Source organism: Convolutriloba macropyga, chromosome 3 (genome assembly GCF_964194025.1).
Source record: "Convolutriloba macropyga chromosome 3, txConMacr16.3, whole genome shotgun sequence".
In the NCBI taxonomy this organism is placed as follows: Eukaryota; Metazoa; Xenacoelomorpha; order Acoela; family Convolutidae; genus Convolutriloba; species Convolutriloba macropyga.
This window is the reverse complement of record NC_134470.1, coordinates 22,169,660-22,185,953: the sequence shown is the minus strand read 5'-3', so window position 1 is coordinate 22,185,953 and position 16,294 is coordinate 22,169,660. Positions and strand designations below refer to the sequence as shown.

At 35.7% G+C, this 16,294-nt stretch overlaps 1 protein-coding gene across 2 annotated transcripts in view; it reads right to left on the bottom strand.

Annotated features, from left to right (window-relative positions):
- The window catches only part of LOC142336065 (uncharacterized), a 72,156-nt gene that overhangs the window by 50,863 nt on the left and 4,999 nt on the right, over positions 1-16,294 (bottom strand). For both annotated transcript variants that reach the window (XM_075384568.1, XM_075384569.1), the window contains exons 2-4: positions 12,452-12,684; positions 7,423-7,664; positions 2,589-2,731 (exon numbers count right to left, since the gene is read on the bottom strand). In XM_075384568.1, the coding sequence (XP_075240683.1) occupies positions 2,589-2,731; positions 7,423-7,664; positions 12,452-12,684 (618 nt within the window). The remainder of the gene's footprint in view (positions 1-2,588; positions 2,732-7,422; positions 7,665-12,451; positions 12,685-16,294) is intronic.

The following is a 16,294-nucleotide window of genomic DNA, read 5'->3' as shown; positions in this document are numbered from 1 at the left end:
GCCGAAAATCAAACAAGATTAAGAACACTTTTCATTGTAAGGAATGCTGTTTCAATGCAACCTTTGTCTCGTCCACAGGGGAACATAACAAGTGACTAACCTTAGCTTCCATCAGAGGTCATGGAAGTCCTTCAAACTAATTTTCAACTTTCACAGGAATAAGCATCGTAAAACTAATTATTTCAAAAATAACAACTGGTTTTTCGAAATAACAAAAGGCGACGTAGAGAGGCAATTACATGAGTAAAGAATTGCACGCAAATTGTATTTAGAGATATTCAGTTGTCACGTAGACGTCACAGCGTGACAATCATATCAAATCCGATCAGCCTAGCTGGGATGAAATAGGAAACGGGCCTATTTGTTCAAGCAAATTACTTCTGTGACGTAAGCAAACCAAAACAATGTCCTTTCTCCAGTCTAGCCCAAATTGGAAAGCCTATTTTAAGACTTTTGAGGTAAAAAGCAATCAAATTAGCGACCAAAAACTATGCCACTTTTCTTTGAATAGCATTGAAATCAAGGGGCGGATATCTCGTTACAAAAGCAACAAGGAAAAGCAGCTTTTTAAAATAGAGTAAGGGCTGCTAGTAAGAGGAAATAATTACGTTGGCAAAATTTCAACAAAACCTCTTTATAATCGATCACTCGCCTCGGGCCACGCAAGGTCGGTTGCTTTTAACGCAAATTTAATTTTGAAATCACGTACAATTCAAATCCCCATGCGCCTCTTGAAATGGTTCCGCGCACCATGTAGAGATATAACCATCTCAATTTAGAGGTGAGCATTGAAATTAGATTTATCGGGAATTGTTAACTTCGATTTCGAACCTTTTCTTATTTTAGATGCCTTCAATTTTCTCAGTTCTTGAGCAGGAGGTAATTAGAATTATTTACAAAAAGCGACTGTTCTCAATAACTCTTATCGCATAAAATGTTGAAAAAATCTGCCAGAGACCTGGATTATCAGCTAAGAAGAATTGCTCTCAAACAACATCGCGAAGGGCGGCATTTGCTTGTTTGGAGAGGAAATAACTTCAGTGAGGACAACAAATGTGTTCTCAATATAGGCCAAAAGACCTGAAATTAGTCGAAATTGAACGAAACCATTTTGAGAGCACTTTTTATTCATATGTCTCCACTAAGAGTAAACGTCTCCAATAAGTTCTGCTGCTCAATATTGTAAAATAGATCTGCAAAATTCACAAACTCAAACGCAAGCAAAGCCGGAAAATAGCCGTAGAGTCAATAGGATTGATACAAAGATATTAATTGACAGCCTGTTTTCAAAGTTTCACAATTGTGCTCGAATATGGAGAGCAGTTAGATTACGCAATTATACATAATTCAGCATGGCAACTGAAGGCTATTAATTTTAATACTAATACCAACTAGCATTGGTTTTAATGAACTTGTTTATCCTAATGCACTATGACTTCATGAACGGGCTTTTTGACTTTTTTTCGCTCTTGTGACCTTGACTGTATTCACCATAATGGAGAAGGTCCATAAACACCCTCCAAACAAAGAATATCTGCCGTAGCTCTAAAAAGAGCTGCTCAGAGACTTAGTGCTCTCGGGCGCAGTTTATCCCATTTCTTTCGACGAAAAACGAAATAGTCCAAGCGAGCTAAGGAATATTCTAAAAGGAAACGGCCAAGCAACAATTTTGCAAGAAAAAGACAGACGTTGACAACAATTGCTCCGAACTTCGCTCGAGTGCAATCAATAATCCGAATAGATCAAAAGCAATATCTACACAATTAAAAGAAAAAGAACACCAGACCACAAGCTCAAAAATTTTGGTCTATGAGATTGTCATGATTAAAATTCAAGCCCCTTAACTAAGCGTTTCTTAATGTTAATACTTATGTCGATTTCCAACTTCCAGTCGTGAAAAATGAGCTCCAGCTAAAAGACAACTTGTAGAAACAAGCTAAAAACCAATAGCTCTCTTCCACGCTGATACAACAACTACAGACTTCGCTTGAGTGTAGTCAAAAGTTACATGGAACAGCTCAATGATTTCGCGCACGCACATAGGGTGTAGAAATAGTATGGGGCAAAAAGGGGAGGGTGTCTCCAAAAAAGGGGAGGGGGATCCAAAATTTCCATTTCCACCGCAACTTTACGCTGCACTGGAGGGGTGCTGGGGGCACACTTTATGAACCACCCTTCCCACCATTATTTTATGTCTCTTCGAAAGTTTCCGTGAATTGCATACTTAGAGAATACTAGAGAACCTTCGAGAACTACTCAGAGACCGCATTCCTTCGCGCTTTACCGGTTAATCTCGTTTCTCGAGACAAAAAAGAATTCAGTGGTCAGACGAAAAGTCGCTAACACAAAAAATAGCACGAAAAGGCAATAAAATTGCATAGCGAGCACACACACGCACATAATCCCCTCCCCTACATAAACAGGCACACGCAAGCAATCGCGCGCGTACATAGAACACACAACCCCTACTCCCCTCCCTCACACGTACACCCGTTTACAACTTCCGTCACAGGTGCATTTAAACATTTTTACTCCAAAATTGAAATGGCGGGGAATGCAAACTCCTAACATGAAAAGTGTGCACTAACCAACACGATCAAGCAACAAGTTGTTCATCCTCTCCTTTGTTATGGTGACCCGTCTATTGCCTTCTGGACCATAAGCACCACTGTTGTCTGAATCATCCTCGCCACCAGACGACATTGCTGAGTGAAATTCTGTCTCGTTACAACTGAAACAAAATTTGAAAACAATTAACAAGTTGTTACCGGGCAAATATCGATCAAGAAAAACAATTGGTTTAGTCTCAAAAAAGCTCTATCAAAAAAGTCCAAGAAGCTCAAAATGGAGACAAACCTTTTCAACTCAATAGACGGCGCTGTTACAGATCAACAAAGAAAATTATAGAGAAAATTATCAAAGTGAGCGAAGAACTATCTATGGCTACTTCAATTTTATTCCTGGCTAAACTCTTTTTTTCAAGATACCGAATTTATTGTAATTCCTCGGTTTGAAGATAATAGTTCAAAACGGTTTCATGAAATTGTGCCTCTCCATTGAATATGAATTCGATGACTTCAAATGAAGTCAAAGCAGCCACAACTCGAACTTCATGAACTCATTTAGTGATGTATGTACGTTACCAAGACATGAAAAATATAACAACCCAAAACTCAAACGCATAACGAAATTTGCCATAGACTATTTTTGTCGAAGAAAGGTGAACTTTTCATGTTGAGTAGAAAGTTGCTTAAGATGAAAAATTTGTGGCACTGCATGTCTGTCATCTTTAAGGCCATCAAAATTTGGACTTTGGCAGTTAATGCCTCAACAATTTGTTAATTAATCTAAAAATTGAATATTTCGTCAACATTTTGTTACAGTTCTCAAGTTTCAACTTCAACACCTGTCCTGTAGGTTTCGAAGTTCAAACTTAAAGTGAAATTCAATTTATGAACAATGTAAACAACATGTGGCAACCGAACAATAGGTTACAATCGAGCTAGAAAAATAATGTAGAACACACTCCTGCAATAAAAAAACTCGTATCAGAAGCAAATTTATTCAATTATTAAGTTCTTTCTTACTTTGTTTTCCCAATATTACATCAATTGTTGAATCGGCCAAACAGGCGTGTCACACTAAAGGTCTATAGGTGAAAACAAAACTCTCTCGTTAACGACAAAACAAATGCGAGCAAACGTTACCAGAAAAATGAGAAATTATAGTTTAATTGAAAACTTCAAAGCAGCCGCCATAAACAAATTCAACTTAAACTTAAGTTTTCAAGTGCAAATATAATGTTTTTGATTGAGGTAAGTCACACATGGTCAAATATTGATCACGCAAAATGACCTAAAAAGTTGTGCTAGACAGAGTGAGAAGAGAGATGACGTCGCGCGCACAAATGCCGTTAGTGAGAGGAAGAAGTCATTCAGAAAATTTGACTTTTTTTCAGCTGTTCTGTGTGGAGAAAAGTAAAAGTAGCTCTAAAAACTTAAAAAGTTATCATATTGCATGTTATTGTTTAGAGTACCATAATATATAGCTTTCGAAATGTTCATAGAAAGTAATCATGTCTTACAAAAGACCTCTACAACTTTGATCAACGTCAGTTTAATACTGATCAAACAAAAACTCGAAAAATGAAAAACGTAAAAAAAATGCACAATTTTTGGCTCAAAAACTCCTATTAATTACCTTTTATCCTTGAATAAAGACCTTCCCAGAGAATTAAGGCCTTCCCAGCAGCTACATCACTAAGCACTTGAGGACTTCTAAAGCCAGCTATGGACCTTTAATGAATTTTAATGCCCACTGGGCGCTACCTGTTTATCTCAAGGCGCTACCTGTTTATCTCAAGGCGCTAATGCCCACTGGGCGCTACTTGTTTATCTCATGACTTTGAAGAATCAAAGTCATGGCAAAATGTGTGATAAGAGCTGACACAAAAGACAGAGCACCAATGCAATTGTTCGCACCAGTTCTTCGATTGTGAAGAACCCAAGAGCACACAATACAACTACGTTCTGATTACAACTTCGCAGCTATAAACATAACCGACTTACGTCCGACAAAATTCTCTCAAATGACAGGCGAGTGGTTGGCTTCGGTAATAGCCAGCTGGGGCTTAGGAATGCTAGAATTTGGTGGGGGCAGCGTTGGGGGGGGGGGGGGGTCAAGCCAGGGGGTAGGGTTGCGAAAGCTAGATGAGAGGGGGGCTAAAATCAACAGGTGGAGGAGGCTGGACAATGGGAGTGTTAAGGTGCGGGAGGGGGGTAACTTGGGGGGACTGATGGCTGGAGGAGGGGGTGACTGAGGGGGTAAATCTTAAGATTAAGAACCGGCCTTCACAGAACAAAATTGTCTCCTTAAACAGTTTTGGTGAATCACATTCTTAGAGTATAGTAACGCTTAGGGCTCTAAAAGAACTTAATGCCCTCGCTACCTGTTCATCCTGTTTTTGAGGGCGAAAAGTCAAATGGGTCAGTAGAAAAATCGGTCAAGCTAAAAATCGCATAAAAAAGACAACAGGACTAATATAATTGCTACGAATAATAATTGCTTGGTGATAGCAATTTCATTATTCAAACTCAATTCGATTATATTTTTATACCATAGATTGTATGATTGAAGTACTTCCCTGATTCCCCATAAAATCATAGCCTCCAGATTGTCTTATAATCGCCACGAAATACAGACTCAGAATTGCAGCAGATCATTGACAAAACATTAGAAAAATCAAGATTTCAATTCGGATACGAGTTCCACAATTTTGATTAAATCTAAAGCACTAACGTTTCTCAGATGGTAGAGCTCAAAAAAGTTTAGAGATAAAGGCGAAATTAGAGCTGGTATCTTGAGCTTGATTTCAAAAAGTGAGTGATGTTCAAGATAGAGGCATTCAGAAAAAAGTAAACTAGACGTTTTTGCGTCAAAATCAGGGTTAGAAATTGTTAACCTAAGGGATGCAACCAGAGGTACTGATAAAACATTTACACTTATTGATCACTGTTTCGTTTTAAAAGATCAGATAATTGCCTACAATGTCACAACAACCCCTTTTAACTCCGACCATTTTCTTGTTATCTTCGAATCAAACATCTCATTGAAATCTGAGAGTGACAACAATAACGATGAGAAATTTTCGACTTTTCTCACGCTCTAAATTTAAGAGAGATCTTGCCCTCGGCGAATGCTTTAGAATGTACCAATTTGAGAATGGCAACGATATGTTTGATTCATTCATCGATATTTTTGAGCAAATGGTTGAAAAACACGCATCAATTCAGAGTGTTAAAAAAGGGGGAGAAACTTATAAGAATTCTAAGCCCTGGTTAACACAAGAATTGAAACATTTGATTGCCCAAAAACATTTTTTGTTCAATAATTGGAAGAAAATTCCTCACAGCGAGACGTACAGAGAATTTAAGCGCTTACGAAACTTAGTTAATAGGAGACTAAGGGAGGCGCATTGCAAATTAGCTATAGGCGTACAACTACAGTTCGCCTTAAATGAGTGCATTAAGGAGAAAGTTTTCCCGACTAAAATGAAACTAGCCTATGTAACACCAATTTTCAAATAAGGTGATAAACTAGATAGCACAAATTAGCGACCAATTTCTGTAACTCCGAGTTTTGCGAAAATTTTTGAGCGCCTCCTTCTGACTCAGATGATGGAGTTCATTGATAAGCAAAAAAGTATAAACAAAGAGCAATTCGGATTTCAGAAAAAAAGTCTGCAACAGATGCAGTTCTCGAATTGGTTGAAACAGTTTCGGCTAATTTAGATCAAAGCAAAGAAACTGTTGCTATTTTTCTAGACCTTGCTAAAGCGTTTAATTTCATTTCGCATAACATTTCCCTAAAAAATTGAAATGTATGGTTTTTCCCAGGAAGCGAAAGAATTACTGTTTTCATTTCCTGCCAACCGCAGACAAAAGGTAAAAACTTAATGGTGTATTCTCTGATTGTGAAATTTTGAATCACGGTGTGCCACAAGGAACTGTTTTAGGACCACTCATTTTTCTTTAATATGTGAACGATTTCTCATCTAATAAAAGCACAACGGAAAAGTTAATCCAATTCGCAGAGAATGCTATAAGATCAATTTACCTTATAAGACCTCAAGTTCCCCTGAAAGTGCGCATTCTTCTTTTAAAATCACTTGTGCTTTCACACTTATCATTTTCGGCAATCTTTTTTAAAATTTATCTGCAAAAAACCTAAAACGTCTTAACCGACAGATTAACTGGGGTATAAAGGTGTGCTTTATACGCAAAAAGTGTGACAAAGCGAGAGATCTGCTAATCCAGACAAATACCCTGCCAGCTGAGCTAATAATAGCAAAAACTGCCGCTAATCAAATTTCATTATGATATCGCTAGGCCAGAAAAATCTGAAAATTTTCAAGGGTATCTGAGTCTTCATCAAAATACTCGAGCAAAACAATTCAAAATTAGACAAAATGCCAAAACCAGCTTTGGAATGAATTTTTGATTTGGAATGAATGATTTTTTGCTCTCACAACATGAAAAAATTCCTTTGAATAGTAACGTAGGAGCTTTTAAAAGTTATTTTTATTTTTAGGAAGAAAACAATCGAAAGAAAATTTTATAATGTGATTCTTTAAGAAAATTGTTGATGTTTATTATATTATTTTGTTTGAATGATTTGAAATATTTTTTGTTTCAGGTATATTTAAGCGTATGGTTATAATTTTAATTTACTTGTAGCAAAAAAAAAGTTCACAAATTTTGCAATTGAAACAACTTTTCTCAGGATAATTTTTGTTAACATTATCAAATGCACCAAGCACGCTCAGCTCAATGGGGGCATCCACGAAGATAACAATTTTCTTGGAACTGTCTTTTAAGGGGTTCGAGATGATTGGAGCATTTTAAGAAAAAGACCATAGTTAACCTGAAGAAGGGGTTGGTTCTGCGACTGGCCGATGTGGTATAGCCATCTTTGTCTTCAGCAGCTGTGAAGTAGTTATCAGTAGTGGCTGCCAATTCACTCTCAGCACCAGAAAAGGTCTCACTGTTCCCAGCATCCCCAGCGCCCGAAGATTCACTCATGGAAGAGTCTTCAGCGTTTGAGTCATTGGATTTGTCATCATCGGCATTCACCGGTTTGAAGTGCGTCTTCGATCGTCGTTTCTCCTGGTAAGCCATACATCGGATTATCAACATTTAAAAAAGGAAACTCAAATAAAGAGCCAACAATCCTAGATTGATTGGCGCAATAACTAATTGGGAAATAAATGCCAGAAAATTAAGTCACAAGAGAGCATATAGATGACACAAAATGCTACATTCCTAACGATACCAAAACATACGTCACAACTTGGTGAAAATACAATTTCACTGCAACAAGCAGTCGATAACAACTCAGATGGCATTCTAGGTCAATGGCATCTTTTGACAGCTGTTGTTCCTAATCCACTTACATTGTTTGTAGTTGTCATGAAGAGTTCACTTCATCAGTTAATAACATACTTCGATTATATACCAGGCAATTGCTGGTTGTCCAACAATAACAAACAACCGCTGCTTACAACTGTTCAGAGACAATTTTTATCGCCCTCTGAGTACATTAGCAAATTACCTTTCACGCACATTTATTAATCAACTAATTACTCCAGAATATGCAGAAAACACAGATGCTGAAGAGAAGAAGCAGTTTAAATAGAACCCAGAAAAACCCAAGTTGACAGTTTGTATTCAACCACCTACTCACAGGCTCAACATGAATGCAACACGACGAAAGTAATTTAACAGAAAAATTACAAACCTCCAGTCGTAAGCAAACTCTCGGCTACTCTTCCAAAATGCACTACTTTCCATAGCATACTTTGCGTCTGCAGATATAAAAGCTGTTTATACAATACAAAACAATCTGCGGCCAACGGATAAGGCAGCAGGTCTCAATTGACCATGTCATACATAGAAAAACAAACATAGCTGGATGAATCGGCCAATGGGAATGGACCGTTAACGACCAGGGCAAACTTTTTAAATATTTTTTGTTGAAAAACTTTTACGTTATTTATCAAGGCAATTTACTTCACTAAACAGCAGGTCTTCTATAAATGTTCAGGTCCTAGTTCTCGTACTATGAGGCAAATGAAAGTTTTTCAAAAAACAGCAGTTTTATTTCGAATTAACACAAAATGTCAGAGGGTTATTATGAGGAAGCGTTGCAAATTCTAGCAAAAATTTTGTACTCTGTTGTCGAGTTTATCTATTTAAGGCAACAAAATAGTAGTAATAGCTCCACCTTATTTTAAAATTTATGTTTTCTAAAATTGCATGTTAAAAAATGAAGCCAACAAAGTGATTAAATTCTAAACTGACCTGAAGCATCAGGACCAACCAACAAAAATAGAATTGAAAAATTAATGTTGCTTCTTTCTCACCACATAGTTTTCTGTTGTTCCTATCTCAAATATCCCACATTTGGTCAATTCTGTACGCATTTTGAAATATGTGATATGGGTTTGATGTTTACAGTAGGTGCCCAGAGAGTATTTTCTTTAAAAAAAGACATTTTCTTTTTTAAAAAATAAGAAACCTTGATGTTTATTTCTTAAATCAAAAATTTTATAACATGATCCATATGTATGCGCTTGAATCAAAAAGTCTATGATATGAAAGACCTAATTTTCACGCAAAAGAGTTTGTTCGAGATGCCAGTGAAGCCACCAACGCAGGAACAAAACTGTCATTTTTTGTTCTTCTTCTCTAGAAAATTGTTTTCTGTAGTACATAAGAAGTGTCACAGCATCAATTGGATACGGTCTCCATCAAATCAAATCAGAAAAAACTTATTATGAGGCAAAACTATAGTTTTAAAATTCAATTTTTCAAAGAAAAGGAAACCAAATACTTTTCTCTTCTTTAAAAAAAGACAATTGTCTCGAAAGCTTTTCGATTCCCATGTTATATAAAAATTTTCAGCTTTGGTTTGATCAAAAACATATTGCTCTACGAAAATCTATAATGGGCACTTATAAGAGAAAAAGTTTGCGAAAAATAAAGACTTAGCTGACAGATTGCCAGAAAGTAGTCGCAATAGCTTTGTAGATCTGCAGTTTCAAAAAGATAGTAACATAAGCGACTAACGTCGTGCGAATTGCTCTCAAACGATCGACGAGCAGTTGCCTTTGTCAGTAGCTAGACACGGTTCAGTGAGGCTAGCTTTAGCTTGATTCGACTCTGCAACTTTTAGTTTTCTAGCCTTGTCAGTAAATAAATCAAATGAAAAACTGATATTTTAAAAATATGCAAAATATTGCAAATTTAAAAGAGCTTCACGAATTTGCAGTGAAAATGTTGAAAACTATTTTTTTGTCTCTGGAGTTATGTCAAGTACCCATCTGCAGGACTTGAAAAGCTTCGTTGGCCAGTAATGATCGTTAAACTCAGAAAAGGACAAAAACATTCAAAAACTTTGAAAACAATCGCAAATTTAAACAAAATCCTGCTAAAATTCAAGATATTAAAATCTTCAAAACCATTTCATTGTCTCGAGACACTATCTGGTATCCCTATTTCAAGCTTTAAATAGTTTCACTGGCTCATAAAGATCCATAAACTTGGAAAATGATAATATTTTTCTTAAAATTTGAAAAAAATCAAATTTTATCAAAAAATTGCTACAACTGGAGTCATTAAAATATTGATAACAATTCCGAGAATCTAGAAACTATGCGACAGCTTTTCATGAAGCCTTGACCCAGCTGCGGGAAAAAATGATGAAAAATTCAAGAAAATTCAAAAAACTTGAAAAAATGAAATTATTTTTTTAAAAATAGCTGATATTAAAATCTTGAAAAACGTTCAATTACATCTAGAAGCTATGCAGTAAACTATAATCAAATCCTAGAGGAAGTTATCTGGCTCTTGAGTCTGGATAAACCTAAAAAACGCCAAAAAAATTCAAAAGACTTGAAAAAAAATTGCAAGTTGCATAAAAAAACGCTAAAACTTGTGATAATAAAAGTTGAAAACTAATCCATGGCCAAAAAAAAATCCACTAACTTATTATCAAACTCTAACGGAGCTTTTCTAACCCTTGAGGCTCAAAAAACCCGAAAAATGACTATAATAGTCAAAAGTGAAAGAAAAAAATGGCAAAAATTTTCAAAAAAACGCTAACATTCGTAACGTTAACATCTTGTAGAACATTCTATTACCTTTAGAAATTACACAGTAACCTATATCCAAACCCTAGAGGAGGTTCCTTGGCTCTGGAGGCTGTAAAATTGTAAAAAACAAACTTTCAGAAAACTTGAAAAAAGCAAGTTTTTAAAAAATTGCTAAAATTTGTGACATTAAAAAGTTGAAAAACTATTTTTTGGCCAATAAAAGTTCGTCAGTAACTTATTATCAAACACCTTAGGAACTTTTCTGGCCCTTGCGTCTGAAAAACCTACAATGACAATAAACGTAAAAAAAGAAAGCTGAAATTCGTGGTGTTGAAATCTTGAAAAACATTCCGTTAAATTTAGAAAATATACAGTAACCTATTGTCAACCCTAGAGGAGGTTCATCGGCTCTCGAGGCTTGGTAAACCTTAAAACCGACAAAAATTTTTAAAATAAGTTTTATCAAAAAATTGCTAAAATTTGTCGTATTAAAAAATTGAAAGCTATTCCATGGCAAATAAATTTTTTTCAGTTATTTATTATCAAACTCTTAAGGACGTTTTCTGGCCCCTGCGTCTGGAAAGACGTGAATAATTAAAAATAAATGACAAAAAATTCAGAAAATTAGCACGTTTTGTCAAAAAAAATGCTAAAATTCGTGATGTTAAATGTTGAAACCATTCCACTACCACTAAAAACTATGCAGTAAGCTATTAAAAAAACCTTGGGAAGGTTCCTTGAAAATAGCTTGAAAAAAAATTAATGAAAATTAGCATAAAATTGCGTTTTTTAGCCATCGGTTGTTCGTCAGTAGCCACGAGGGGGGGGGGGTTGCACCAAGGGATGGGGACGGAGGGGGAGGGGGAGGGGTGGGCAACAACGGGGGGTCGGGGGGCAACAGTGCTGTGGGGGGGGGGGGGGGTTGGAACAATAGTGGGGGTCACCAGTGGGGGTGTCTTTAACCTCTAAGAACCGCCCTTCACACCATAAGTATAAGTCTCCAAAACAGTTTGAGCTGAAACAGAGCTGAAAGGCTCTAAGAGCACTTAATGCCCGCTGGCCTCTACCTGTTTATCCCGTTTTGAGGACGAAAAGTCAAAAGCGCCAGACAAAAAATTGGTCAAGCGAAAAATCGCATAAAAAGACCGACAGGACTAATATAATTGCTACAAACTTTGTTTAAGAGCAATTAAAAAGAAACAGACCAAAACAAACTTATTTTTTAGTAAATGCTGAGATGTTATTTTTTGACTAAGGATCTGTTTAAATTATTGTTGCTTCTAGAAGTAGGTGTAGGTGCATGCATATGCGTCGTGCGTGTTTGTATGGGTGGGGGGAGGGTTGTCGAAATTAATTGCCAAAATGGTCAACATCGCATCGAAAATACCAAAAAGGATACGAAAGTTAATAAAAAAAAACGTCGCAAAGAAAAACTTGACATTTTTTTATAACTCACAATTTACATAAAATATACCAATCGGCCACAAGTGAGAAGACCAATTATCCTTTCCCTTTTTCATCTCATCTATTGGCATTTAGATACCTATTAGGCTCTTCCTCAGGCGTTTCATCAGTCGCAAAACCAAAGCTATTACAACACACTGTGTACAACTTACGTGGCCAATAACATTCGTATAGCGTGCTGAATTCAAATAGGGCGTGCCTTAAAAAACCACGCCAATATGAATACAATTTAGAGGATCTGCAAGAATAACAAGAATAGATCAACAATAAGTGATGATAGATTTCATATTTTGATTCATTCACAGTCCGAATACCCAAATTTTACACAGAACTTACAATGAGTAGTGCGGAAGATTCTTCCTCTGGAGGTAGAGAAAACCTCACAGGCGACGTCAAGCTGTTCAACGCGTCAGCAGCTCCCGGAGAAGCGATCATAGTTGAGGCAACTGAGTGCTGGCCATCGTCATCATCATCATCTTTCGTTAGGGATTCAATCGAACCCTGAGAAGAGTTGGGTCCCAAAGTTCCTTCGTCATCACTACTGCCTTCAGGGGGTTCAGTTCTGTCTTCTAAAATAGGAGCATTGATACTACCTCAAAGAGAAAAATACTTATTTTATTCATTTAAAATCAATCATGGTTTCAAACTTCTTCAATTACTTCTGACTTATTACGCAAACAGAGGGACTATTAAGACAAAAGTAGTTGAGTAGATGATCCACGAAAAGTTACCCTCTCTCTTCTGCGACACCAATGAACGTGAGCATTGATTCATGTTGTCACTATTGTTCTTTTATTCTCTACCGCACGAACACAACAGTTTAAAAATGTTATGTACACATAATATTCTGCGTACTGATCTATGCGTTCTGTAGGCCACCTAAATACATGATTTATAGTACTTTTCTAAATCACTCATATTTCGAATAGTTCCACTCTTTTTGGAAATCGCATAAACTTGTTATTCAAGGAGTGAAAGCTCATTGCTGACCTGGATTTTCTTTAAACAAATTAGAGAACTACTTTCAGTGCCTGAGTCAGAATTGTCTGGCTCTAACCCACAAACTAATCAATTGGTGCCAGTAAAGTAGTTCTCCAACAATCACACAGCAGGATCCAACACCAAACAAATCGCCAGAATTCAATACCATTTAAATAGCGTCTATACGCCCTGCATAGCACCTCGAACATCGTGTACATATTTGAATTTAATTAGGAGGAATTTAATTAAGACGATTCTCCTGGTAAACCAAATAAACAATATACCATTCAAAAACAACAAGTCATAATTAAAATTGCATCTTTCGTTGCAATTTCCTTGCTTTGGTTGCAAGCAATGGACTAAAAACGTTAGTTGGCAAAATCCTTGTGCGTGCATAGTAAGCTCCTAAAGGAAGGTCCAATAACAACCTAATCGAATACAAAAAAGTCATTTCTTGAACGATGATGCATATTACAATGCTCCATCAGATTAAGCGGACAGATACAAAACTAAAACAAATCGGCTTTTCAGTTTGCCCTTCAGGTCAAGGATATAGCGATCATCAAATATTATCGACAATGTTCACGAGGTCACCATTTTGGATTAGGAGCTTTTAAATTATGACAGAAAGATGTATCATCTTCTTAGCTCAGCTGATTTTCAGTCGCACTCAAACATTTTCTCATAGAACTGCTCACTATAAAGGCTATTCATTAATCAGTCATTAAATATCAAAACTTCAAAAAAATGAAGCTCGTAAATTGATATCAACACTGGACAAACAATTCATCATAGTTCTTAATATATAAAGTCAAATGGGTTTTTTTAGTTCAGTCAATTTTGGCCGATCGATATATACATCGTAGAGAAATGTGAGTGGTATCAGTAAAAATCTCGTCCAGCGAAGATTATGGAATAAAAAAGATTTTTTGAATTTCGTATTTTTCGAGGAGTTATCGAGGTTTAAAGTTTTGTGTGAACACGGGATATTTGGCATCATTTTGTTCACTTTTAGCGTAATTTTTGTTCAAATTAAGATTTTTTCTATAAAAATACTAATTCAAATTTACATTTCACTCTACAAAATTAAACAATTTTTTGCCAATAGACGAAAAGGCTAGTTCTGGTCTCATAGGAAGTTTACTATCAAAAAAATCGAATTCAATTCGAAAACTGTTTTTTAAAACTTGTCATATATTTTTAGTCACTTGGAGACTAGTCACTTTTCATATCGAGGTTCCGTTAAAGAAAAATCTCATTGACAGTCAAATGATGCCCAATGAACATAAAAAAAACGTTTTCAGAGAATCGCTCATGTTTTTTGACTTCGACTCTGAGTTTTCGTAATTATTAAGTAAGTTTTCGCAAGTTTTTTGAACATCAACCGATCTTAAACTTATTTTCATTAACTGTAAGTGAGTTTCCGTAATTAAAGGAACCCCTTCCTTTTTACTACAACCAAAATTAATATGCTTGGCAGTTTTATCTTCTAACTATTTGTTTTATTACTTCAATGCCACTACTTATAATTTTTAAATCAATTTATGGATATTTTTCGTAATTTTGGTTCCCTTTGAAATCTTAGCAAATTAAACAAATATTGATAGTTCACATTGGCTTAGAGAAGATATTGAATGCATAATATATGAAGTTTTCATAAAAGATCTTACTTTTCAATTGGCTTCAACACTTTCTTCTTGAGCACTTTTCTAATGAATTTTTCGTTTTTGCCTGTATTTGTTGTTTTCATAGTCATAAGACTTATTGTGATGTCTCATTGATGACTTATGAATGACAAACATCCTTGTATTCCCATCGAGGCATAACTTACCGTATTTATTGTTTTCCTTTGGGCCATATTGTTAAAAAGAATTCCATTGCTGTTAAAAAATAAATTGAAAATAGAAGTTTTAACTGAAGAGTTTATTTTCAATGGCCTCGACTTTTTTGTAGCTCATTTTTTTGGATTTGCTGTTTTTGCCTGTTTCTTATTCTTCATGTAGCCCTAAAATGCTCAACGGGCTCATAAGTTTCTAATTGAGGATTGAATGAATGATGTTACTCAATTCAGTCAGTATATTGCGAATATATACGTTTTCAAAGTTTTTTAATACTTTTCAGTTTTTGTTGTTCTTTTCGTCAACTTGTTCTTTTTCTAAAATGAATAAACTTTATTTGTGTATTATAAAGACGGGACGCAGAGACGTAAAATTGCAACAACTGTAAGCAATAATGCCGTACCAGAAAGTTGGCAAAACATTACCAAAGTAAAAATTGATCATCTGATTGCGAAGAACATTATGCTGCCATTTTACCCCTACACAACAGTCTGGACAAATAACGGTCTGGAAAATTGACTATATAATTTTTTTAAAAAAAAAATTACAATTTTGACTCTATTTTGATTGGTATTTTATCGATAAACAATACGCCAGCAATTGATTGTTCCGACCCACTTTAGTGGGGAGGAACTATATAATCAACTGGTTTTTTTGTTCTGTCAATTTTCGCCGATCGATATATCCATCCTAAGGGTTGTCAGTAGTCTCATTGGAAAGCTTGTCAAGCGTAGAATTTTAAACTGAACAGATTTTTCTTGAAATTTTGATATCTCAGAAGAGTTATGGATGTTTTAAGTTTTGTAAACGTTAGCCTAACTTCAGTTGTTTTGTTCACAATTTTCGTAATTGTTGCTCAAATTTGAAAATTTTTGCTATAAAATATGGTAAAATTGTTGACGATAGTCTCATTGGTTTTACGTTTAACGATAGACGGGAGTTGATGAATGGTTTTGGCTTCATTCCCAGATAAATTATTGAAAACTCAGCATTTTATCATTTCACAAAAAATGACATCAAATCTGCTTATTTCATCAACTTTGTCCACTTGGACCGGTAGTGCAGACAAAAAAACTGGTGACAAAATCTTTCTTTACTCAAATATTATTTGATTATACCCCCGGTTCCGCGAATACTTTTCCAGAAATAACGTCTTTGCGGTCTTTCGCTAATTTCAACCCATAATTACAAAAAAGGCATAAATGACTTTTGATTTAACATTATTTTTGATTGCCAAAAATTCAATATTCAATGTTTTAGAACAATTAGGTTTTTGGACAGCCGGGCAGCGATAGCAACGGCAGTTTTGGTCCCATCGTCGCTTTTTACGAAAAATGGTTCCGATTGTATTTTGGGACTC